The following is a 27,871-nucleotide window of genomic DNA, read 5'->3' as shown; positions in this document are numbered from 1 at the left end:
TAAATTCTCTGCTCCACTGGTTATTAGTTCATAATTTCAAAAAATACTGTTTATATATAGTTCAAATAGTGTGTTTTCTTAGATAAATTTTTAAGTTTATTATAAGCATCAGTTTTATATGCACATCCACTTAAACTGCATAGATAAAACTACAGAGTTGCTGCAAAATTAAAATAGAGGATCCCCAAAAGAGAGAAAGCACAAATATTATGATTTTTATTTTTAAAAAGCATTCATTATGACTATTTTGCTACAGTTCAGTTTTATGATTTAAAAGAAGTATGTTTAAAAAATACTTCCCTGAAAACTCCTTTACATACATGACAATCCTTTTACTTTTTTGTTTTGTTTTATTTTGAGCATACTATTTTTTTAATCGGTAGCTTTTTAAATTTGGTACTATTATTGCTATTTTAATACCAGAAGTCCTAGGTACAAACAGTAGTAGTTTTATAAGAAGTTTGCCCATTTTTGAAAGGCTAAGCTTCCCCAAATCAAACTAGCTTACTGTGAAAAGAAAACCATGACAACTGTTTGTACCTCCTGCTTTATTATTACATCCGGCCTGGTCACTCTTAGAAATTCAATCTATTATGGTTGCTAGGAGTCTGTTGCTGTGCAACCTAGAAGGGTATGCTGTGCTTTCAGGCTAAGGAGTGCTAATAAACCTGTAGGCTTCCCTCTATGGGTCTGACCAGTGTGTTTAAAGGGCTTAATACTTTTCAAGAGTGATTGGACTACAATTCAAGACACATCCTATTAAAAACAAGTCACACTGAGAGATTTCTAACAAAGGGACAAAATGCTAAACATACACAAATATTCAAAATGTATCCTCAGAATCCCTAACTAATTTGGTAAAACAAACAAAGAACAGATTATGACCTACATTTCAATTACACCACCTACCATCCCCAAGATTTTATTTCCACATAGTCTCCTAATAGGTTATAATGGATATAAATGAACTGAGAAAGTTACAAGAAAGAAAAAAAAGTACTATTAAGTACCTTCAAATTTGATTTAAAAAAAGACTGTGGTACTTATCTAAACTCCAATAGTAGAAAAATAAATTAAACGTAGGAACCCAGAAGTCATGAAGTTATTAGCAAAACTAAAAGCACCCACCCACCACTACACACACACAAAAAAAATCACTGAGAAACTGAAGAAATTCTAAATTTCATTTTATTATAAAACCAGATGATTTTTTTTCATCCCTTTTGGTCAGTAATAATTTTATGTTAATTCTAAAATCTATTCTATCCTATCAGATGCATATTCTATAACTTTAAAGATTAACACTCAACAAGTTACTCACATACATTCATTACAATTAGTACTACTCGAATGCAAATGAGAACAAAAGAGAAAAATAGTAGTCTATCAATAAAATACTGCTAAACAAATTATGTGAAACAGAATTTGAAAAGTGGGCAGAAAAGAGGACTTCTACTTTCTTCAAAAGAAGAAATTGTATGGACTTTTATTTAGCTATGTATGATAGGCCTTTTTCATAAAGTATTTAAAGACAAAAATAGAGGTTGGCCTACCATAAAATACCAAAGACCATACAGATAAACAAAAATAATATATGATTTTACAATAACCATCTTATCCAGAACTTTCCAAGGATATTTTGGCTATACTAATATTGCCCATAACATCTGAAAGTTAAAAATAAAATTTAAAAAAAGCCAAACAACTACATTCACAGCAACATTTAGCCCCTCTATCTAACTACTCTGAACTGGGAGCACTTTTTAAAATAATCTGTCAACTGCACTACCTTATTCTTTTTTAAAGAGCCATGAGCATCTGTCCTTCAATTGTTGTTTTTATTTCTTCTTCTCATTACATACCATAGGAAGCAGAATAAAGGAAATTAGCTATTTCTCTAAAAGTACCAAGAAACAATAAACAGAGGAATGCGGAACAACTATCCGAAAAAGAAAGACAAAGAATTCAATAATAGGAGAGCTGAAGCACGCTGAGAGGTGCAAAGGCAGCATCTGAGCAAAGAACTGAGGTTGAGGCAGGAAGAGAATGGGTTGGCTAAGAAGGTTTAGAACTGAAACAGCCTGTAAGTAAAGCCAAGCAGAGCAGAACAGAGCAAAAGGGGAAAGTGGACAGAAAGGATAATAAAGAGAGACAAGAATACAGAAAGAGAAGATTTGAAAGAAAATCTGCAGAAAGAAACATGAGGATTCATTTTACAGCTGAGAAAAAAGGAAGAAACACAAATATGAAAATTTTATATTCAATAATTGTATTTTCCTTGATCCATCCTTACTTCTTAAGAAGCCATGCAACAATTCAGAAAAGAAAATGTTCTTTAAAGATGCAGTGATTATCAGTAACAATTGTGATGTAAAAAACCAAGTGATTAGTAACTTTAAGATTCAACAATTTTGCAATAAAGTACTTTGAAAACTTTCCAATTCTCATTTAGGATAAGAAAAATTTAACTTAATTCTAAAACCGCAGGACCTAACATATGAAAACCTTTTTTAAGTAATGAAAATTGATTTTTGCAAACAAGAACAAAACATTAAAACACACACTACAGATATATACACAGGGTAGTCAATATTAAGTCATTAAAGTCAGCTTCTACTAATGAGAATACCATTCACAGGGCCTGTGTCAGGCAAATGTGTTAATTATAAAGCAGTTATTTAATAGTTGGTCAATTACTAGTATGTATTACATAATGCCAGAAGAATCTGCTCTGAAAGAATCAAAGTTCTAAACTGGCTACATTAATATTTAGGATCCTGTCAGGCACTATTAACTAAAAGGCAATGGGGCAAAATAAAGAATAAAAATTTTTTTAAATGAGGATAGATATTTTAGTAGGAGTGTTGTTTACTGGGGTCTTGTGTCTTTAAAGTTACAAAGCTGCAATAATTATAAAATGTGGCTTCATTACAAGAAACCAGGAGCATGTAGGTACAGAGAATCATGTACTTATGGAATTTGGCCTCTCTTCTGCACATTCCAGTTTGCTTGGATTTGCAACACCCTGTCACACTTCATTCATTTCCACATACCACCCCCCACCAAAATCAAAGATCCTCAACAAAAGTTGCTGAATAAAACTGAATTCTGAATTTTTAAAAATTTCATAAGCATATATCAAGAATTATAGGCTCTTTAGTAAATCACATCTAGGGTTGGTAGCCAATGTCTCACAGGTTAGAATTCTTTTTAGTAGTCATACCTTACTAATTATAAAGAGAAAAAAAATCATTATGAGAGCTCTAAATATATGGCTCTTCCTGCTTCTACCAGCTCCTTCCTACTGACAGAATACTTCCCAAAATACGTTTTTTCAGAATTTTTCTATAATTTGTTTAGCCAAGGTCAAAAGGATGTTGATGTACAAAGGAAGAGTTTTTTTTAATATTAAAATCTGTCACAGGAATGTGATACAACACCTGATTGGAAGGGTGCTATCAGTTAAAAACTTGTTTTAAAGCCTCTTAAAAACTTTTACTTTTTAACTACTACTACTCACTTTTACCATTTAAAAACTTGAAAAAAGGTATTGAATAAATGGAAAAAAAGTAACTGGATCGACTGAATTTTGAAATGCATAATTGAGGATAATGAAAAAAGCATCTTGAAGTACATTCCATAAATCTGAGGGACAATTTCAGTTGCATCATATTAGAAATGCCAAAAACCTCAAAGACATATATATTTCACAATTTTTTTGTGAAAGCAAATACACAGAAAATCTTTAGAAAACAATAAAAGAAACCATCTTTATAAAGAGATAAATGTTACTTTCTCACAAAGCACTAACAAACTGTCTTTGTAGAGTCTATGCTAAATTTGGTTAATTCCAACTCAAAATCTGAGACCAGAAATATGAAAGTTCACAATTCAAAATTTTAAATGATACTTGTCTGGAAACTAACCTTTATTCCTTGCATGACTTTTTTTTTTCATCCATCCCTCTATTCCCGGGAGGTGGGGAGATGACACAACACAGCCAAGCAGAGTAAAGGACTGGCATTCTGAGCACAAGCCCGACTCAGCTGTGTTGGATCTCCTTCCATAGGTAAAGAGTGAGGGGAACAATAATGGAGTATTTGGGGAGTGAGGGGGTATGGCTGAAATAAGATTAACCACAAGCTAACCATTAAAGCAGAGAGATGGATACACAGGAATTCATTTCATTATTTCATCATACAGTTCTATTTTTGTATATCTTTAAATTTTTCCTTAATGAAAAAGCTAGGGGGGAAAATATGAGGGCAGACTTGCTCTCCGAAGTCTTTTATATAGCTCACATATTTTTTCATAAACACGGTGATGGTACAAAAAAGTGGTGATACTAAATTCGGCTTCTTTAATTTTTTAATTTATATTTTCAATGGCAAAAATAGCAGGTACTCAAGTTCAATAAACTCTGGACTACAGGTTGCTAAAATGTGGAAACATCTGACTCACTTCAGACACAAATACCGGGGCAAATTTTCAAGTATAATCACTTAACCAGCCTTCAAGGAGGAAACCACGATTAGAAATAAATATTATATATATAGTTACATAAATTCAAACAGAGAAATGTAGTTAAAGATTCCACAGCAATTTCTACTTCCTTAAACATGTTAAAAACATACCCATATTATATATATTACATATTTTGTACCATTTTTTTAGTATTCCAATACAGTACAATACCCTCAAATACTGTCTAACTGTACATTTCATAATGGATGACAGGCACATAGTGTTGAATATCTGACACTGAATTGAAATGGAAAATACAATTTTGACATTAGTACACTGAAAACCTCATTCTAAAAATATCAGCATGACAATCTATTTGTCAAAATAACAGAATTCAAGACCTCCACTGCCTCCATTAGTAACTTTTATTTATCTAAATAATCTCTCACTTGTCTTTCTGCATATACAAAATTTTACAAAAAAATTCAATTCATAAATCCATGATAAGTTACGATTAAAGATGACTAGATAATGATAGATATCTATCTTATATAAACAATGACATTCTAGTTTCACATCTAAGACACTGAAGGGCATTCTGATCACAGAAACCACCAAATGCAAAGATTCTTTCTCCAGTTTAAATCAGGCATATAAGCAAACTGAGAGCATAACCAACAAACCAGCAGTTCGGCTAGTGTAATTTCTATTTGTCTATTAATTATGACTTTTTTTACTTTTAACACTTCATGCATCAATTCTTTCCAATTTTTTAGCATATATTTTAGTGATAGTTACAGGTGTTTCAGAAGAACCTCCAACTTGTAAGCAGGTAGGGTGAACTTGAAGAAATGAATATCCCCTCTCCTCTCAAAAAAACAAAAACACAAAACTAAGCTAAAAGTTTTCGAAAGAGATTCTTAATCTGCCTATTTCCTTACAGAAAACCATAGTTTTAGTCAATACACTTCAAAAGAATATATAAATGAAAAGGCTCTATATTCAAAGGCATATAAAAATGATAAAAGGCGGCAAAGAGAAAGGCAGAAAGAAAAATAAGGACAGATGTAAACAATTAGGACTCTTTAGTACAGAAGGAAGGCTAGCACCAATCGAGGCATCAACATAAATACATAAACCCACATTTGAAGAAATATACAAAACTTACCTCTGTCAGACTTTGTTCAAATGTCACCTTCTCTTTAAGTTCTTCCTAATTATCCTATTTAAAATTACAATTTCCTCCACCCTCATCACCTACACTCTCTATACCCCTTCTTTATTCTTCTCCATAGCATTTATAACCATCTATTATAATACTCATTTACTTTCTCTCTCCCTCATCTCCAATTGTTTCAATGTAAACTCCTCTAGAGCAGAGACCTGATCAATTTTGTTCACTGCTGTATCCTCCACAGCATTCCACTGCTTGGCCCGTATTGTAGGTGCCAATATTTGCTCAATAAATAATTGAAGATTATTACAAAAAGTAATAACGAACTTGTACACCTAAACTGATTCTAGAAATTGAAGGGAATCCCCTAAGTCTGAAGAGAGGTCAAGACGACTTCATAACTGGTAGTAAATTCACCAAACTTCACCTCAAGAGATGGTACAGAATGAAAATACATTGATTTTAAAAACAGCTTATGCAATCTTCAGAAAGAAAAACAGAGCTGGAGGAATCAGGCTCCTTGTCTTCAGACTACACCACAAAGCTACAGTAATCAAGGCAGTATGGTACTGGCACAAAAACAGAAATATAGATCAATGGAACAGGATAGAAAGCCCAGAGATAAACCCACGCACATATGGTCACCTTATCTTTGATAAAGGAGGCAAGAATATACAATGGAGAAAAGACAGCCTCTTCTGTAAGTGGTGCTGGGAAAACTGGACAGCTACACGTAAAAGAATGAAATTAGAACGCTCCCTAACACCATACACAAAAATAAACTCAAAATGGATTAAAGACCTAAATGTAAGGCCAGACACTATCAAACTCTTAGAAGAAAACATAGGCAGAACACTCTATGACATAAATCACAGCAAGATCCTTTTTGACCCACCTCCTAGAGAAATGGAAATAAAAACAAAAATAAACAAATGGGACCTAATGAAACTTAAAACTTCTGCACAGCAAAGGAAACCATAAACAAGACGAAAAGACAACCCTCAGAATGGGAGAAAATATTTGCAAATGAAGCAACTGACAAAGGATTAACGTCCAAAATATACCATCAGCTCATGCGACTCAATATCAAAAAAACAAACAACCCATTCCAAAACTGGGCAGAAGACCTAAATAGACATTTCTCCAAAGAAGATATACAGATTGCCAACAAACACATGAAAGGATGCTCAACTTCACTAATTATTAGAGAAATGCAAATCAAGACTACAGTGAGGTACCACCTCACACCGGTCAGAATGGCCATCATCAAAAAATCTACAAACAATAAATGCTGAAGAGGGTGTGCAGAAAAGGGAACCCTCTTGCACTGTTGGTGGGAATGTAAATTGATACAGCCACTATGGAGAACAGTATGGAGGTTCCTCAAAAAACTAAAAATAGAACTACCATACGACCCAGCAATCCCACTGCTGGGTATATACCCTGAGAAAACCATAATTCAAAAAGAGTCATGTACCACAATGTTCACTGCAGCTCGATTTACAATAGCCAGGACATGGAAGCAACCTAAGTGTCCATCGACAGATGAATGGATAAAGAAGATGTGGCACATATATACAATGGAATATTACTCAGCCATAAAAAGAAACGAAATTGAGTTACTGGTAGTGAGGTGGATGGACCTAGAATCTGTTACACAGAGTGAAGTCAGTCAGAAAGAGAAAAACAAATACTGTATGTTAACACATAAATATGGAATCTAGAAAAAAAAAAAAGGTTCTGAAGAACCTAGGGGCAGGACAGGAATAAAGACGCAGACATAGAGAATGGACTTAGGACATGGGGAGGGGGAAGGGTAAGCTGGGACGAAGTGAGAGAGTGGCATGGACGTATATACACTACCAAACGTAAAATACATAGCTAGCGGGAAGCAGCTGCATAGCACAGGGAGATCAGCTCAGTGCTTTGTGCCCACCTAAAGGAATGGGATAGGGAGGGTGGGAGGGAGACACAAGAGGGAGGAGATATGGGGATGTATGTATATGCATAGCTGATTCATTTTGTTATAAAGCAAAAACTAACACACCATTGTAAAGCAATTATAGTCCAATAAAGATGTTTTAAAATTTTTTTTAAATAAATAAATAAGAGCTTATGGATTTATGGATGACAGCTCCATATTAAAAAAAAAAAAAACATTCTTCAGGGTAAAGTCTCTGTAGTAGACATCAAAGCAAGTTCTACCTTTCCATAGTGCAACCCTTGGTGGAATAGCACAAGTGCAACCACAGATCTGACTACTGTAACAATTCCACTCTGATACCACCAAGTGCCTTGGTATAACCTTGGAACTCATGCCCTAATTCTGCACTTTGTGGACATCCCAGTAGGAACAGTGAAGGTAGGCAACAAAAGGAGAAACTAAAGAGTTTGGGGGTATCTGAAGTAGCCCCCCCAAAAAAGTTCTCATAATGCCCCCCATGTCTCTCCGATATTAAGTAGCATTAGGAATTTCCACACTGTGCCACAACCAGAAAATAGGAAAAAGGTACTGAATCCTAAAAGGGACTCTCCAAGTTCTGAAACTAAGAAATTAGTCTTGTCAGACACTAAGGAAATTCCAGGCAAGTCTGAAATTTCATACACACACACACACACACACACACACACACACACACACACACACACACACGTGTGTGTTTGTGTATAAAATGCATATACAGATACAGAGTTAGGTAACAAAATGTCATTTGAAAGGTAAGAGGAAAACAGTCCCTGATTAGGTCAGCTCAAATCTACTCCATGCTAGATGATGCTAATTTGAAGAAATATCAAAAACTCATGAAATCATTTAATTCATTCCATTAAATCCATTTTAAAAAACAGGAAGTTAAAAAATCCATTTGGAATAATAGAACTGCATTGCTCAAATGGTCATTATAAAATCAGGGCTAGACAAAGTTATAAAATGGTTAAATGTGTTTTCTATAATTTGATTAGAGATAAACAATCTGAGGCTTAATCAATAATTATTCATTGATTGCTTCTACTAGGAAAGGCCACTGGGTTTTGTGCTGAGTTCAAAAACCTATTGTGTAGTCATTTGCCCTTTGGAAGCTTACAAATAATTTGGAAAGATCAAACATTTACAGCCATAAATCTAAATCACAATTAGCTATCAATAGCTGTGTTAATAAGAAATTCATTAAAAGTAAACCCATCAAGTTAGGGACCACTCTTAAGTTTAGGAGAGATGAATTTAAGCAGGGTGGGGAACACATTTTAAATAGAATAAACGATGAGACCCAAGTAATAGAGAAGAGAAAGGACAAGACAGAATTCAGGTGACTATAGAGAAGTAACAGCAACTGCCACTGACTAAGCACTTGGATGTCAGACACAGTTCTATTTGCCTATGTCATCTAATCTAATTTTTTGAAACAGTATTTTAAGTAATCTGCCTAAGGTTAAACTACTAATCAGTAGCAGAACTGGAATTCAAACCCAGGGTTGTTCATTCTGAAGTTCATGCTTTTAATCAATTACACAATATCAAAAGCCAGGCTGGCCAGAAAAGAGAAGTTACAGAGCAGAATGGTGAAATATAAATTTGAAAAGGTACCCTAGACCATAAGCTTCCTAACAACAAAGGCTATGGTCACTCAATAAATATTTCTTAAATAATTCTGACGAATAGGCAATAAGGAATCCTAAAAGATGGTGACCCCTAAAACATAAAATTCTGGGCTATTTGAAAACATCCAAAGTACCTTCTTTTTAGAGGATTCTATTAATCCATATTTAGAAACAGTTTTAGTAAAAATTTATCCAGATTATAAATTCATAAGATATTAAGACCACACACCATGTTTTAGATTCTTCCTCTTTATACCCAACAAATACAGCAGTCTAGTATTTAGTAACTGGTAACTCAACCTCTATATTCAAACCTCAGTTTAGACTTCCGAGTATTCAGCATTTTCTTTTCATCTAAATTATTTGTATTTTCTGTTCCATTTTATGGGCCAGTAGGTGTGTTGGCAAATCAGGAATATAGTTAAGTCTAAAAGTAAATGATTCAGATCCCTCCACACCCACGCCCAAAAACAAAACCCCTTTTCTTTAGTTAACAAAAAGCAAAATTGATTTAATGCACTGCATTCTGATTCTCTCTTAATTCTCATTAAATTGAAAAAATAAAACCATTAAGATTGGGACTGCCCTGGTGGTACAGTGGTTAAGAATCCATCTTCCAATGCGGGGGACGCCGGTTCGATCCCTGGTTGGGGCACTAAGATCTCACATGCCCTGGGGCAACTAAGCCGGCGCGTGCCACAACTACGGAGCCCGCATGCTCTGGACGGAGCCCGTGCACCACAACTAGAGAGAAGCCCGTGCGCCGCAATGAAAGATCCCGCATGCCACAACTAAGACCCGTCACAGGCAAATAAATAAAACACAAACAAACAAACAAAAATTAAGATTAAGAATGAGTAACTTCTAGGCAAAAATGCAAGAGCTAACTAATATTTCATCATACCTCTGTTTATCATAGTTCCTTTTTTATTGAAGGTGAGGAGAAATCCAAGGGGAACAGTTTTACAAGAAAGGTTTGTCCCTGGGGGTTTACCTTGTTAAGAGCGAAAGACAAATGGTTTTCCCCTATAGGAAACCTACTCTTGTTTTATGTAAATGTATCCTTTGGTACCACAAATGAAGCTGGTAAGAGCATCAGATTACTGCTAGAAAGTTCGGTTATTTGTCATTTTCTTGGTCTCTCTGAGGTGGATTATTTCAAATAATCAACAGGGTTAGTGCTCAAATGATAAAGGTCATCTTTATCACAAAACAGGATACCAAAAGTAAGTTCAAGCCTGACCTCATAGGTTTACTTCCAATTCTAACACACACAGAGAAAAATAAGACAAAATCTTGGTAATTACTTATTCCTGCCACAGTCTCATACTATTAATCAGTAAACAATATATCCTTCCAAAAGCTCAGATTAAGAAAATAAGAAGTCATATAATAGCATGACTGCTGGTATTGCTTCTGGTTGCTATGGAATAAAGGGCAGTCCCTTCACATTCTCATTCGTTGGCTCTCTTACTTAAGAGTGCTGCAGCACCTTTAAATCCCAGCCAGGCAAGTCTCAGCTTGTATGACCAATATCAGCTGCCAGTAATTTTACTTTCGCTCCTCAAGAGACTGACCTACAGGAACAAATATTTCCATTTTTATAATTAAAAATTCAATGAATTTTTACAACAATCTTTAGGATGATTAGAATCGTCCTTACCCTCATCAAATTATTACATATTATCACTAACACCCAGCAAGGGAAAATACGAACGATAGGGATTACAAATCTACTATTTTCTTTTTAAAAAAAAAAACAAGCAAGTATGGTACTTCCCCTTAATGTACAGCCTATTTAAAATTTTGGGAAAAAATTTTTAATTGCATTTCTATATCATTTTAAAATAAAGCAATTAAATAATGACCTATATACAAAAATTATAGTTGGAAGATGATAAAAATTAAAATATTTATTCAAATACTGAATACAGAATTATAAAACTTTACTTTTTCTAGGAAAAATATGGAGCTCAAACTCTAGCTAAAATAAGCAAGTAGAGTGAATACTTACGGCAGCACATTTGCGCTGCCTGCCTTTAAGGAAAGGTTTTCACCAGCTATGATATATACCATAAGAACACTGGTCGAGGAGTGAGGAGCCTAGGGCTCAACAGCCCCAGCTCTGATAAATGTTATATGTCCAAGTCACTTAACCTCCGTTTTCTTTCACATAAATGGGGGTTGGGGGAGTTAAACGAGATAACCTCCAAAGTCTGTTCCAACTTAAAAATTCTGTTTCTAAAATAAAACATCCTAATTATGTCTCTACTGGAATCTATATATTTGCCCCATTTGGAAGCATGTTTAACTCTAGCAACAGACCTTTTTACCTCTTTAATCTCTACTCCAGCATCCTGGCTACCCCTTTTGGTCAGCTGTGCAGATCAGACATAGTAAAGGGGCAGGAGAATATGGCCGTAGAATAGTTAAGTAGAAACAGGGAGAAAGGCTGAAGTTGGGCCCCTAAGGAAAGAAGGCACTCACTATAGGTGGCTTGAGGCTCCAGCTCCAGCTTCAGACTCAAAAGCTTAGCTGCCATGCAAACAGGGTCAGGTTCTACAATACAAGTCAATTCTTTGATAAAGCTTTCCTTCACATGGTGTTCTTCCAAATTAGAACATTAAGTTATTTGCTATTGGGGAGTTACTCCAATACAGAATAAGTAGAGCAATATAATCTACCCACAAACAAATTAAAAGAATGATGTACAAAATATTAATCCCTTTCACCTCTGGGAGGTATATATCAAGACACTTGTTTTCCTGCATCCTGCAAACAAGGGCTGCAGCCCTTGTGCTTGATCCCTTTTTTAATGATAGGTCTGATTTCAAGTAGAAGACACTGGAAATTACTAAACAAAAGACTTGACCAATAAATGAGAACAAATTTCCTGATTTACAAATGCTGTGCTGAGAAGAAACAACATGAAGATCAACCACTCTTAAATACTTTGTTTTAAATATAATGTAAGCACTGTTTCAAGGCTACATTGAGTCTGTTCTTAACATTAGACTTAAATTTTTTCAGAACAATGTAGAACAAAATAGGATTCAAGTTTATTTCAATAAACAAATTATTTCAAATTATATAGCTTTAAGAACAACAGAACGTAATAATCCTTAGGTCTGTGTGATGGACACATGAGGGTTCACTATACTATTCTATATTCTTCACTGTTAGTTTCAAAAGTTTTAAAAAAAGAAAGTTTTAAGAATATATACATTTATGGTACACAGTTTTTCACTATATATTGGCTTCCCATATGTAAACTGCTTTAGATATTAGATAAGCTAATCAGATATTCTAATTGAATATATTAACTTCCTATAATAATATATAACTTTGTAACAATAAAATAATTACAAGAAAACTCTGATACATCTCAGTTTAATTCTTTTCTATATACAGTAATAGTGAAATCCCATACAATAATAGTCAAAGGTCTCAGAGCTTTATTGTAGATATTTCAGACAAAAAAAGTAATGTAGTGTCCATAAGAGACATAGGTATAATCTGTTTCTCAGCTTCCCCTATTCGTTAAAATCAAGTAAGGCAAAAAAGTAAATAATTATTCACCCAACAAATTATCTCACCATTCATACTTTGATTTATCCATCTCACCTTATTTTTAATCTTTATTTCAAAATTTTCTAATTTCATCTAACTGCATTTTCAATGTCTCCTCCTATACGTTGTTTTTACCCTTCTTGATTCCTAAATATCATCTCCATCATTTCTGCCTTCTAAAATTTGAAATCTTAAAAAATATGTCCACATAGCTGAGAATATATAATTTCGTATCAAATACCTAATTTCTCTCTTTTCTTTCAAAATAATCCTTAAAACCCAATAGAAAGCTGAGCCATTTCAGGATTCCTAAATTAACCAAAATAGTACTGGCACTAAATACACATTGGTATAAATCCCTTAATTCCTCATTCAAAAGTAAAGCTAAAGAACAATGATGTAAAACTACAAGCTTATAGACTAACATATCCAATTACTTCTTATGTCTCTGCTAGAATGTTTCTGAATAAAATATTAGAAATAATGTTATTAATTGTAGTGGTAATATTACTAAGTATGCTTAATATGGCAAACTGAATTTCTTATGTAGACCCTAACATCACCCTTCTTTTTCTCTAACCATTATTCGTACTCTAATTTTTCCAACTATATGATCCTGCCCCAATTTACCCTCATCTTACCCCATTCCTTCAGATTAAGGTGTTGTTCTAGGCATGCGGTGTCATCTATTAGCATTCTTTCTAAGGTTTGTAAACCAGAGGGTAAGCTGGAGCTTCTAAAGCTCACGGACAATGCATTACACAAGACTGTGCTACAGGATTTAGGAAATTCCAGACAGCTGTGTAAATTAATAAAAATGCAATATCATAGAGAGGTTTATATTATCCAAGGAAGATGTCTTTATTTTAAAGTTTATCAAGGACAGCATGACTGCAGGTGAGTGACATATCAGGATCACTATAATGACCTCCTCCCACAAATGACTTTGATCTTTGTCTCCATTCCATGGTCACTGGCATTTCTAACAAGACCAGTAAATACTCAAGTAAATCTAACCCAATCAAAATATTAAAATACATCACCTCCCAATTTCAAAGATAAAACCCACTTACTTCCAAACCATATGGCTCTCAAACCTCTGGTGAAATATAAGTCCACATCTATTATACAGTGCCACTCATTCAACATTATTTAAAAGGTTTTAAATTTCAAAACTCGGCAGACTTCTAAAAATAAAGGCATAGATCAAATGTTGATCCAGCAGCACAATATCTTAACCTACTATAATCAGAATTACAATTTTTGCCTTTAATAACTTAATTCAATTTCAGCGTTCATGGCCTTTGTTAACTAAAAGTAGCCTCTAAATATCACCGTATAATGTGAGGAACCATTAAAAATCGTTCCCCAAATCACAGGAAGGTCATTCAAAGAACTTAAGTCAAACATTTCCCCTAATTTTCTTTGCCTCAACAAAATAGCACTGGAGTAGCTCCTAGATATGTAGAATGCGGAAACCAGTGAGCAAAAGCAGTGTTGACAGAAGTTCTGAAGTACCAATTAAAATGACTTTGTAAAGGTCTATGCACAAACACACACATATACACAAAACACTATATATAAGATAAAATCCATTTTTCTTAATATAAGTACACCCTAAAAATATAAAGTGACTTTTTAAACAAAATATGTTTTGAAATGTCCTTTAGAAGCATGCAATGTGATTATGTTACATGATCGAAACAAAGAATCTAACTTTATCTGGTGCCTGTATATCAATATTTCATGTTGGGCTTTCATCGTGGCACATCAAAATATGCATATTGTATATTTAAGATGGTAAAAGTGATTTTCAGATCACTAATATAATATCTTTTCATGTGTTTTTTTTAATGACCCTTATGCTGACACTTCATTAAAACTCATCTCCAGGATTGTCATCAGATATAACCAGATGTCAATCAGTGAAAGCCTGATGTGACAGATTACACTCTTTGGTTCTTTAAAATGTCAGCCTCAATAGGAATAGGGGAAAAACCTAGGTTCTACTGCAAAAAAATATATCCACAAAACAATCCACCCAAAGCAAAATGTAGAGAGGTGGATTTAAAGCATCATTTCTGTTATCTAGCACACAAACTAAATTTTCTCACTATTGTCTTCTACCTTTCTAAATCTGTGCATGACTAAATCACAATATAGGTTCTTTAAAAGAAAAAGATATTATTGCACACCAATATACTAAGGGATAGACATATACAGATACAGTCAATCTTTAGGAGAAAAGGAATCACAGACAAATATGAAGTAATAAAATGCCTATCCTCACAAAAGTGTGTGTACTCTGCATAATACTACAACAGGAAAGGAAATAGATCTGGAAGACATACTGGATCACCTGAGTCATTTCTGTTTCTCCCCTCCCCATGCTCTGCAATCCCCACCCCAACCTCTATTTCCACCAAAACGTCACAGTCCAGGAAAACAAACTGGATAGAGTATGCAATGCACGAGTATTCAACAATGGAAACAGGATATGATTTCTAAATGTATCTCCCTCTTCCTGCCCCTCTCCAGCAACCCTCCCTCACCACTCCCAAAACTAAAGCATGGAAGAAAGAAATTTAAGTGACTAGCAAAGGGTTTCTAAAATGGTTTTGCACATTAAGATAAACTACGCTGATTGAGACTGAAGAGGGCCAGATGCATTTTTAAGGATGATAGTTTTATACTGAAATGTATAAAGCCATCAGTCATTCAGATCTGTAGTTCAGAAACTTGAATACGATTCTATCAATAAAAATAGCATTCAAAAATAATTTTAAAAGCAACAATTACAATCTATGAATCTTTCATACACTCCTTATTAAACTGGTAAAAGAGGTGAGGTGAGATAGAGCAGAATATAAGACTTATCTTGAACTAATGCAAAAATACTTCCTTTCACAGCATGCAATCCTCTAAAATCTTGTAAGTGCACTTGTCAAATTAACATTAAAGTACTGAGCAAAGTAAGTCAGACAGAGAAAGACAAATACCACAAGATATTGCTTATATGTGGAATCTAAAAACAATGGTACAAATGAACTCATTTACAAAACAAATAGAGTCACCAACATAGAAAACAAACTTATGGTTACCAGTGGGGAAAAAGGGGGGGGGGGGTAAATTGGGAGATTGGGATTGACATATACACACTACTATATATAAAACAGGTAACTAATAACGACCTACTCTATAGCACAGGGAACTCTACTCAATATTCTGGAATGACCTATATGGGAAAAGAATCTAAAAAAGAGTGGATATATGTATAACTGATTCACTCTACTGTACACCTGAAACTAACACATCATTGTAAATCAACTATACTCCAATAAAAATTTTTTTAAAGTTATGAAAATGCATACCTCTTGACCAAAAGACACAATTTTTCTGCCACCAAACCTAAATTTTAAAAATGCTATCCAAGTATAAACAATATTCAGAAAAATGAAAAGCAGCAATTATCGCCAATGGGAAAATACAAAAGAATACTAGTGTGGAAGATGGCAATGCTCCCCACAGCAGGGCCCCGAAGTAGTCCAAAAGCCCTCAGAATTTGCCCGGACTCCTTGACAGGATTTTAGGTCTTTTCAAAACTAGCTGAATAGCATGAAGGGAAGAAAAAAGTCAAGGTTTTAATAACTGGGGAAGAAATGTTGAAAAATGAGATCAACAGAAATTAAATTAATTTTTCTTGCTTCTAATGAGAGACAGAGAGACAGAGAGAGGAGAGGAGCTCGCAGAGCCTTGGGTTCCTCGCCACCCCACCCCGCTTTCTCTGTTAATTTGTCTATCCACATACTTGGGAAATTATGTCCTGTTTTAAATACCTCATTGGGGAGCAACAGGCAGGAGCCCCAACTGTCAGACACTTGTCTGGCACACAGACAGAGGAGCTGGCACAGCAGGAGCTCAAGCTGAGAGACTCAGCTAATTCCTCTGTGGGTGAGAACATCAGGGCACTTGGCCGTAGCTCCCTACAGGGGCCACTGAAATGGTAGAAGCTTCTGAGACTGTGACATAGGTAGGGCCATTATGCTAGACCCAGGCCCTGGGTTTTCCTTCTTTGTTGTTCTTATCAGAAGAAACAATAGGCAAGCAAAATGCCATCAATAAAGGAAACACCAATTCCAGGCTCCATGTTATTGGCATGTTTCCCTTTTTCCACACCAATCTCACCATGGAATCATAGACTATTAGTGCGGGAAAGGGCTTTAGCGACCACATAGCACTACTGTTTCATTTTACAAATGGAGAAACTGAGAGCTAGGAGGTTTAAGTGACTAGCCTAAGGTTTTTCACTTAGTGGCAGACTGAGTACCAGAACAGAAGCTTTTTTCCTCCTCTTTACTCTCCTTTGGCTGGCACTTTTGAAGACCTTTATTTCTTAGCCTACTCACCCTCTCTCTTTTCTCCTTCCACATCACCTCTCCATTTAGGTCTCCTCTCACCAACTAATGTACTTTCATTTTCAGGCCAGCTGCCTCACTCTTAGCTTTCCTGGGCTCAGCTCCTATTATCCCTTGCCCATTTTTGCCTAAACAGGAAGACCTCTGGTAATCTTGACCAGGCACTGTAAAGTAAAGGCAAGCAATACTGATTGGGTATTACAGCTTCTAACAAAAGTAGTCAGAAAGAAGAATCCAGGAGTTAAAAGTCAGCAATGCGCAGGCACATGTGACTGCGCAAACACAATATTTTGGGACTAGACAAGAGATTTAACCTAAAGTGCTCAGCCAGAGGCCAGTACATAGCCGGGACTAGGAAGGGAAACTCGTGGAGCATAATTATGCTCAGGTTACATCATTAGTGGAACAAGGGTATGTATTTGTTCATGAGGGCAGTCAGATGGATAGAAATTGTAAGAAGATAATGGATGATTAAAAACGGTAAGAATGATATATAACCTTACCACCTAATAAGTCACATTTCCTAGCCTTTTTCCAAAAGTTCCCTTTAAAATATGTGCCAGATTCACTGAAGAAAGGAAGCAGAGGAGATGGTTGAGCTGAGAGTCTGCATACTTTTTATGTTGGGACTAATTATCTATAAAAATAATGTAAAAGGAATCATATAATTAATTGAACATTTAACAGGAGTAGGAGGATGGGAGCAGGTAAGATGAGAGAGACAGGCAAAAAGCCTGTACAATACACAATGCTTCAGCAAAAAAGATGACACACGGTATCAGATAAATTTTCAATTGTAATGTATAAACCACATTTCCACTTTGAGAAAGATCGGGCTATTTAGATCACTGTAAAATGAGAAAAACATTTCATTCTTAGTCAAAATGCTTAGACAAATAGAAATATAGCAAATTACTGAATAGTAACTTTAGATATAGCAGTCAACTAAAATGATTCTTTCAACATCTTTAATGCCCTAACAAAGGGAATCAAAGGCGTTATTTTTCCACTATTATTTCATATTTTGTTTTACTGAATAACATTCTTGAGGTTACTTTATACCTCAAGATTGGGGTTGGCAAATTCTTCTAAAATTACTTATTGCTACAGGTAAACAAATGGTGACCTCACATTTTTCTGCTGTTAGTAAAATAACGATTCTAAGCAGTGCATATAAATTGGAATAATTCCTTGAAGAACTCATCTTTATACAACTATTGTCATTATTATATATTAATGACTGCATTTTGTATAAAGTTTATAAATAGGGCTCAAAATGTTTTCAAATGAATTCATGTATAATAGATGTGAAAAGGAAAATATCAATTGGACAATGAAATGGACAATGGGAAGTGTTAAGAGTTTATGAAATATTACATCATTAATTCTCAGTCTGAGATCCCTAGACCAGGAGAGTTATCCAAACATAAAAAGAATCCATTACAATAAGGCTGCAAAGTAAAACTAAAACATAACTTTGGGCTAGCACCCTATTAATTCAGTGTAATAACAAGACTGGTTATCAAATGGTAATCCAAACCTACAGTTGATAGCTTCATGTCTTTGATTTATTTTTAAAAGGGTGGAAGAGGGAATAATTATTTAATGAGTGTAGATCAGTGAGCAAAATCTTTCAAAACTTAGGACCCACTGGGAAGTATATGGTCAGAAGTGTATTAAAAGGATTCTTAGATAGCAAAAAAATTAGACTGGGTATCTTCTCAGTATTCCCTAAGAACCAACATGTATTGAGCATGTATTCCATGTCAAATACTGAGCAAAGCACATTACATGAATTAGCTCCTTTACTCTTCACAAAACTCCATAAGGCAGATTAAGGCTGATCTATTTTTCAGATGAGAAAACTGAGGCTAAATGAAGCTAAACAGCCTGTCCAAGATTCCATAGCTAATAACATTATCTGAAATCTGAGTCCAAAGCCTGTGTTTTTAACCAATATTCTTATCCTCAATCTATTTAAAAAACAAAACACATACCTATTTGATACTCTAAATACATTCCAATTTTTTAACTGATTCATTTTCATTAAATACATCTTGTAGTTTGATGTGATATATAAAATGTCAAATATAAAGGTTTTGAAACAATGTCATACACTTAAAATTTTTAGTGGCATAAATTAATTAGTTTATGTTAATGAATTGGTAGGATCACATTTTTAAGGAAAAATGCCTAACCTATTTTAGCAAGGCTAATACTTAAAAATATTATTATTCTCTATTGATGTTTTGGATTCTTTGTGGCATGTCTTATAAAGGTACTTTTAAAAAATATCATATTTTGCTGATTGTACTTAAATGTGGGATGACGGTATACATAAATCCATTATCTAGAGGAAAAAAAAGTTTATTTGATATAACTATATCTTTCTAAGCTTACTTGAGGCAGATATTGACTACCACTGCTTTAGTATTTGTCCTTTAGAGTATACATGTACTGCTGAGGAAGTAAAGTCAATGATGCAAGAAGAACCCAAAAGAGTGAATTGAATAGTTCTCCTAAAAAAAAAGATCTCTATGAACAAATATTCAGATACAGAAAGCAATATATGATCACTTCCAGTTTAGAAGTATAAGGCACAGAGGAAAGTGGAGAATCTAAAACTTTTCAGTTAATAAAGCCAAGTTAAATATTCAAACCAGACTATTCTAACAGCATGAAGTGGGGACCAAATTCTCCAATTTCTGTTATTATTGTTGTTGACTTAATTAGCCTGATAACTATTATTACCATTTATACCTTTGAGAGAGTTTTAGATTATACCATAAAAAGCATACCACTAATTATGCCATATATAAATGTTATAAGGATATACAACATACTGATATGTGCAACAATGCCAAATTTATGAAGTACAAAGCCATACTGCCAAAACAGTATGATTTTCAAGTTAAACTAAATTTTTTACATACAGATTAAAATACCTGCATAAGAAGATGATAAATGTATATGCCTACAGGATGAATGCTGACATTCAGATTATGCCAAAGATATCAATCTTGATATTGTTTTATGCTGTGCTGATATATATTAGTACACAGAAAGATAGGCTTTGATATAAAGCTGCCAATTAAGACAGTATATTAAATTGAAACTCCATAGAAATAAGGCTATTATATGCTTGAATGCATATGTAATTAAAATTTTTTTCTTTAAATAAAAGTTCTAATCAGTTCACATTCTTAGTGATAATAATCTCTTGTTGCAAACAGCACAGCACCCTCTGGTGCATCTGTTGTAAGATGTATAAAATTTCCACCAAAAAAGGATAGAATCCGAGTAAAAATGAACCTTAGAAATCAATAGGTTGATACTCTTTTATTTACTCCAGTACATATTTTTAAACACTAATGTCTGAAAACAATTTTCACTTAAAAACAGCACTAAAAACTTTAGAGTAACAATAGAAGTAGATAAGGAAAATGTTTTCATTTGAAAATATTTAAAATAACCAACAAAAACAACACTGGTTCTCAACGTTTATCATTTAAATTAAAATAATGCTGCCCCACCCCCAAAATTCAAGTATGGGATGGCAAAAGTTAACTTGTCATGTTAACCAAATTTCACTTTATTCAAATCTGCGTTGGCTTTTTGCTTCAGATAAATTGACTAATTGTGTAAAGTGCTCCTGAGTACTTTTCTGGATTCAAAGGGAATTTATCATTGCTTTAAAGAATTTGAAGTGTCTTCTGAAAGGATCTGCAACTTACACAGCTCAAAACTACAATGATATTAAAAAATAAAAGTTATGCTAATTAAATTAGGAATCAATTTGAATAGTTCAAAACCTTTACTTTAAAAAAAATAAAAAAAACTCTTCCTAGGAAAATGATTTACTTTAAAAAAAATAAAAAAAACTCTTCCTAGGAAAATATTAACTCCAAAAGTATATTTTACTAAGGACAAAAGCAAAGGATGCCACCTGCTTTAGACAGCCCTTTTGTGAACCGGTGGAAGTCCCAACACAATGCACTAGAAATGAAAGTGACACCTGTTTAAAGCAGCCATCTGTCCCTAACAAAGCTAGATTTAGTTAAATCCGCTTAATCTTGGATTTCCAAAATATGGGAACACTATGCACCTGTGAACAGAGAGGAATTTAAAATCTGTTTTGCAACAGCCACTGGGAAGCCATACCAAAGAGTTAAAAGCAAATGATTCCATTAGGGAAACTAAGTGTTTATTTTTAAAGTAACTAGAAGTAGAGGATTTTTAGCCTAATGCTCAGCATTAAAAACAAAGCAAGCAAAAAAAATAGCAGACTTTTCATAATTTAAAGGTTTATGTCTTCCAAGACTCTTTTGTAATTTGAAAGCCTCCTTGTTTGGTATTCTCATTTCTTGTAACACAGGCTCACTAGAAATACAAAATAAAACAAAGTAACATTCCTACTACACTGTTCAGAAAAAAAAATTTTTTAACTCTTCCTACATATCTGACGCTATATCTTCTCTTTTAAACACACACACACACACACACACACACACACACACACACACATACTATAAAATCTGAGACACAAACATCATACTCCACCTACTGATTTCTTCAGTTGACAGTTTAGAGGAAAGCACATAAAACATCAACTTTCTCAAGAAAAATTAAACATGTTACCAAAAAGTAACACATATCATCGATTAAATAATAGATTAAATCTATCTTGATTTACAATTCATTTTTAATTGCTAATTTTTTAACGGTAATTTTTTTACTATTAAATTTGTTTCTGATTTTAAAATTGTTTTGTTTAGCATCAAAGTATATTAAATTTATAAACTATAAATTTTTTATTTCAGTACTTATAAACTATAAACCTTTTATTTGAGTACCTAAGTAGAGTACAAGACTATTTGAATACTGGAGGAATAATATACTATTTTTTAAATTAGGCACAACTACCCCATATAATGAAAACATTGTGGAATGATGCATTTTAGAAATGCATTTTAGTTTACTGTTATACATTTAAATGTACTACATAAATATGCCTATATACCATTTAATGCAATTCATAGGCACAATAATATAAAAAGACTGAGATAGGCATTATGACATACAGTGAATCACAGATATTCAGCTATTTAAAACAAGTTACAAGTAACTCCTATTTCATAATTTCAGCTTTAAAGTTTGGACACTTTTCCGAGTTCGTTTTTTAGTCTAAAAACAAACACAAGAGAATACAAATACATAATATAGTCCCTCCTAGGAAAAATATCTCAGAAAAAAATTGTTACTAAGCATTTATCAGTGTGTTAAATTTTTAAATTTATCATTTGTTAGTATTTCTATTATTTACTTAATCCGTATGAATAATGTTGACACACTTGAGTCCAAAGCATGTCTAGCAGCAACTTTTATATCACATAGGTGCTTTTAAAAATGAATAGGTAATAGAATTCAATTTAAGTTCTGCTCTCAAATCACCTTGTGAATGAAAATCTGAATTACAGAAAACCTGAGATAGTCGTAATGAGTGAAATGCCTCAAAAAAATTCTTGGACACTGCAAGTAAAAATATTAAACCATAAAATTATAGCATATAATCTACTCGACTGAAAATGTATTATGTAAATGGCATAAGGTCTGAAACTGTCTCAAGACAGCAAAACTCCTATTAACTTCAGAGAGTTTATAGGACCCAGGAACTTCACCATCCAAAAGTGTTCAGGCATTTGACACTCATCTGAACAGAAAAAAAATACAAGTTAGTATTAGAGATTTGCAAGAAACCCAGGTTGGGGAGGGGGGAGGGCAAATTTAAAGAAATTTGAGTGCTCTGAGAAAGACTTCTTTCAGAACAAACATCACCGTCATTTAAAATAGCAATCACAAGGAAATGGATTTTAAAAAAGAAAAGATTTTTTTTTAAAACCTAACTCTTATTTTACAAAATATTAGCCTTAATAGCATTACAATTACCCAACCTGCTCACTGACATTCTGAAGAATAATTAATACTGTCATATTATTCACAGGCTGCTCTGTCAGGTAAATCAATATATGTTTGCTGTTAGAAAGAAGACTATTTAAATAAGCATTTAAAAATTCCAAATTTGAAACTTCAATTTGTGCGAATATAATAGTACACTATATTTGTTTTAGCACACATTCATTATCGAAACTCTTTACTGATAATTAAACATTACAATGAAAAATGAACAAATTTACAGGATCTGTAAAACTGGGTTACCTCTAAGAGCCTATAACTTGAGGACTGAGAAGTATTCAAATCTACAGAGAAAAATACGGTTTTGAAGGAAAGACCTAAAAAGGAAAGAGTTCTCTCTCTTCAGCAGGTTTAAGTCACTGTCCAAAGAAAACCAAAAAATAAATTTAAAAGACTATGTTAAGAACACACATGCCTAGATCTTAACAACCACAAAGAAAGTGAAATATACACACGTTTCAAGTTGAGAAGCTTCATACATTCTTTATGAACAACTTGACTTCAATTTCAACTCTCAAAGGAAAACGAACAGAGAAGATTAAAAAAAAAAACTCTTTAAAGTACCATAACTGTCACAAATAACACTGTAAACTGAGTTCTCACAAAGCTTCCTTATGTCCTTTCCCTGTCTGTCACACACAGAGTCTCATAACCACAATGAAAATTGTTAACACTCCACTGTGGGGAAGGAGGTTCATCAAAGTGAAATGGAACCTCACTCGTACCCCTCCCATCTCCACATGAAGGATAAAGCACTGTCAATAACTACTAACCCAAGTATCACAGATGCCCTGCATCCGGTTTAAATCACACTCACACACACACACACACACACACCGAGAAAGAGAGAGGAGAGAGACTTTTTAAAAAAAGATCTCTTTCCCAATGCAGCAAAGAACCCAGCGAAGAGGCCCCAGGTTTCAGTGTGTGTGCAAGGGGTGTGGGGGGAGAAGAAAGAGGGGGAGGGAAGAGTGCCGAATGGATATTAAGATTGTTTGCAGCACAAAGAAAACACAGTTTTAAAAGAGAAAAAAGAAAACCACGCAGCTGATGATGGTAAAAGAAGAGCAGCTCATTTAGCACAAGGCAAAGAGGGGCAAAAATGAAGGCAAGAGGTAGTGGGAAAAGTTCACCGATGTACGAGGATAAAAATAACAAAACCCATAACAAGGCCCCACAAGTGAACAACAACAACAAAACACCACCTCGTGGGTCCCCCCTTGCACATTCTTGTCTATTTCGGTTTTTGAAAGAAACAGGAACCAAGCAGCTTTGAAAAAGAAGAAAATTGAAAGAAAGAAAGAAAGAAAAAAAAAAACAAAACCTTATCTCTTCACCTGACCCTCCTCCTCAGACCCAGACCTAAGGGAGAGCTCCACCGTCCGCAACGCAAAACTGTGGCTCCTTCTCCCGCTCGGCTCGCAGCCCCCCGAGCTCCCGCTCCATCCCTGAAGCGCGGCCGCGGAGGGCCGGGGCCGGCGGGCGGGCGGGCGGCGCGGCGCCCACACCCCCGACCCAGCCGCAGCGCGCACGGTCCATTGTAAACAAGCCCGGGGGACGGAACCCCTCGGCAGCGGCGCCACAGCTGCAACCCCGGTGTCAGGAGTGAGACCCCCGCACAGCCACACTCGGCTCGCACACACGGACACACACACACACGCACGGACACACGCGTTCACACGCATCCACACGCTCCCACACACATGTAGAGACCGAAGAATATTCACCTTGGCTGTGGATTATTGTGGTGTTGTTGGTGGGTGATGGAGATGGTGGTGGTGGGGAGGAGGAGGAGGAAGAGGAGGAGGAGGAGGAGAGGAGTAGTTGTTGTTGATGGGTAACAGTCGCCAGGACTACGGTGACTATGGCGCTTGATTCACAAGGCAACGGTTGCTATAACTCACAAAAGAGAGAGAGAGGCAGAGAGAGAGGGAGCGAGAGGGAGAGGGAGACACTCACACGGGGAGGGGTGGGGGAGGGAAGAGGGGAGGAGGCGGGCCCTGCTAGCGGCCGGAAGGGGCGGGCTCAGTGCCGTGACTGACAGCCCCCCAACCGGGTTGGGCTGGCCGCGAGGCCGGGGTTCCGAGGAAGGGTTCCGAAGAGACGCGCTAAGTTTGGCACGGGCTGAGGTCACCCCAGGGTTCCCTCGGAGGTACGGTACTACACGTCCTGGCGAGGCTGGAGGAGGAATTTAGGGTCGTGGTGCGAGGTATACTTTCTGTGAAACGAGAGCTGCCAGTCGCAGCAACCAGCTTAGTGCCCAAAAGCCTCACAGCCGGGAGAGGGTAACAGCTAACCCACGAGAGGGGGTGTCGAGGGCGATTCCAGACACCTTGTGTAAACGACCAGCTACAGCTGAGGAAGAATCCACTTTGAAGAGTGGCTCCGCCTCCGACCGAAACGTCATTTCCGGGGCGGGGCGGGCGGAGGGTCCCGGATGTGCCGCTGCTCTCTTTTTTTTTCTTTTTTCCTTTTCCCCTTGCCCCCGCCCCCCACCCGCCCAGTTTCTGAGGCGCCGGTGGTGTTCCAGGTCGTAGTCGTCTGCTGGCTTCTAGCATGCCGAGACGCTTCATGGCGGCAGGCAACGTGCTGGCTTGGACGGTCCGCGCCGCATTTGCGCTCCTGCTTTCCGCGTCCCGGCCCGCTCCCGCCTCCTGAGGCCGCGACTCGGAGGCGGGCGGGCGGCGGGGTGTGAGCGTGGTGCCTCCGCCGCCATCTTAGAGCAGGCGAGCGCGGGGCGCGTATGGGCAGCGCGCAGGCCTCCCGCGGTCCCGCCGCGGCGTGGCGCGCAGGGGGAAGGTCCGAGCTTGTTCGGCCCTCGCTCCGCAGCGAAGAGGCGAAGTCCTGACTATCTACAGGGCGGGAAGTAAGCGCTACTAAGGAGCAAGAAATCGCCCTCTTCCGGGACTCGAAAACGCATGGCGGTCCCCCTCCGGGAAAGGCGTTGGGAGGTGGGGTAACTTACACCTGTCTGACATAGCACCCAGTTAGTTCCTAGTTCCCGTCATCTTCAGCCCTCGCGTGAAGTGCTCGTCCCTATTTAAAGTTGACGAAACCAGGATGTGAGCTCACCCCCGTGTCCTGTCACTTGCCTCGTCCTAGTCCCCGGTTACCTAACAACCTGCTGTATCTGAGGGTCTTGCTGCTTCCGGGTGTATTGAGATAGACGAATGGCTTACGTTGGTGATGGATATTGTTGGCACACAACTGGCTATCTCGAACACCCGTTGGTATCGAATAGCCTCTAATGCCTCACGGTTCAAACATACTCGCCCAGTTCTCTGCAGACCGGAGTCCTGCAGGAACATGCCCCCAGGCCCTGTCAATATCCCAAACCAACACACGCAGCTAAGCTGCTTATCCGGGACAATAACTTGGATATTAGAGCATTAGGAAATCAGTTCTCCTCTTGAGGCTTAATTTTTGCACCTGCAAAATAGGGGTTTGGGGCTTGCTGAAATAAGAATAGCCACCGTTCCTGAGGTCTTTTACTGCCCCAGACATTGTGCTTAGTGTTTTACGTACATTATCTCATTTAATCCTCACGACACCACTATTAGATACATAATACTCTCATCTTGGAGAAGGCACAGAGTCTTAAACGTCAGTGGTTTTATTTTACCGCTCTGTATCATGGAGTATTAGAGAAGGGTATTTTAGGAACCAGCTAGTTAAACAATAGATTCAAGAAAGCAATGTGGCCTTTGGTAATCTCATAATGAGTTATAGAGGTTCTTGTAATAATGTGTTACAATGTAATAGTGAACAGTGTGGAGCACGGTGCTAAAACGGAAAGGTTTCACGGCGCACCATGGTAGTAGGCCCTTCCAGTCCGATGACAGTGTGGTGACCAACAGCAGTTAAAACTCTTCAGATTTAGAATAATAGTTTCCACATACCCATGGGAAATAAAGTATGCATTCCAGCTGTATAAAAACTGGTCGTCGTTATGAATATTCATTTAATTACATTTACAGATAAAGTCCTCTATTCCTGTAATGGTGTGCGGGGCTGTTTGCTCACACTACACAGCTCTGAATAGCTTTGCTTTTTTAGTTCTATTGTCTGTTATAGTTTGCCCATCCCTTCCCTCACTGTCAGCTGTTGCTTCTTACTGCTGTTAGTGAGCATAGTTCTATTGTCCTCCCCACCCTTTTAATTTACTGCTTATAATCTGCAGGGAAGAAAACCACACAATGAAAAGCTGTATCTCAAGAGTCCTTTGAGGAACTCTCCTTTAGAAAAAGTGGGTGACCTTTGTGCGAGGACATTGTAACATCGGTTTGAAGCTGCTTAGAGACATTTTTAACCTACGTCCTCATTTGGCCTTTTTCTGAGTTAGTTATAAATAAGTATTTTAAGTGAGTTCTTTAAAAGTTAGGATTTAGAATATTTCTCCCTGTTTTAGGATAATTGATAGTATTCTAATCATAGTGAGGTTACTATAATATGAATTTTTCAATGTTACCATCACACTGAATCAAATAACCAAGCTACCAATTCAAGCTGTAGATTTGGAAACACGATTATATATGCATGTTTTGTGTTATAACTAGTTATGAAAGGTCCCAGAAATCCCTTTGCCTATAGTCATTTTTGATAGGATCTCTGTTGTGGTCATTTACAGTTGCATGTTCACATATGTTGTACATATATTTCAGAAATAAATTATTTGTTA

At 36.2% G+C, this 27,871-nt stretch overlaps 1 protein-coding gene across 12 annotated transcripts in view; it reads right to left on the bottom strand.

The window, feature by feature from the left end:
• Positions 1-25,209, bottom strand: part of RFX3 (regulatory factor X3) — a 303,201-nt gene extending 277,992 nt beyond the window's left edge. For 8 of the 12 annotated variants that reach the window (XM_082404387.1, XM_082404393.1, XM_082404378.1 and 5 more), the window contains exon 1: positions 24,921-25,209. Coding sequence is in view for 2 of the 12 variants with exons in the window: in XM_082404391.1 (XP_082260517.1) it covers positions 23,649-23,670 (22 nt within the window). In the remaining 10 variants the exon portion in view is untranslated. Of the gene's footprint in view, positions 1-23,648; positions 24,884-24,920 lie in introns of those variants that run through there. The other 4 variants (XM_082404391.1, XM_082404386.1, XM_082404390.1 and 1 more) reach the window with 4 other exon arrangements.
• Positions 25,210-27,871: the final 2,662 nt, after the last annotated feature.

This window comes from Balaenoptera borealis (genome assembly GCF_965194805.1).
Source record: "Balaenoptera borealis genome assembly, chromosome: 8".
Classification (NCBI taxonomy): Eukaryota; Metazoa; Chordata; class Mammalia; order Artiodactyla; family Balaenopteridae; genus Balaenoptera; species Balaenoptera borealis.
This window is presented reverse-complemented; position numbering and strand designations above follow the sequence as displayed.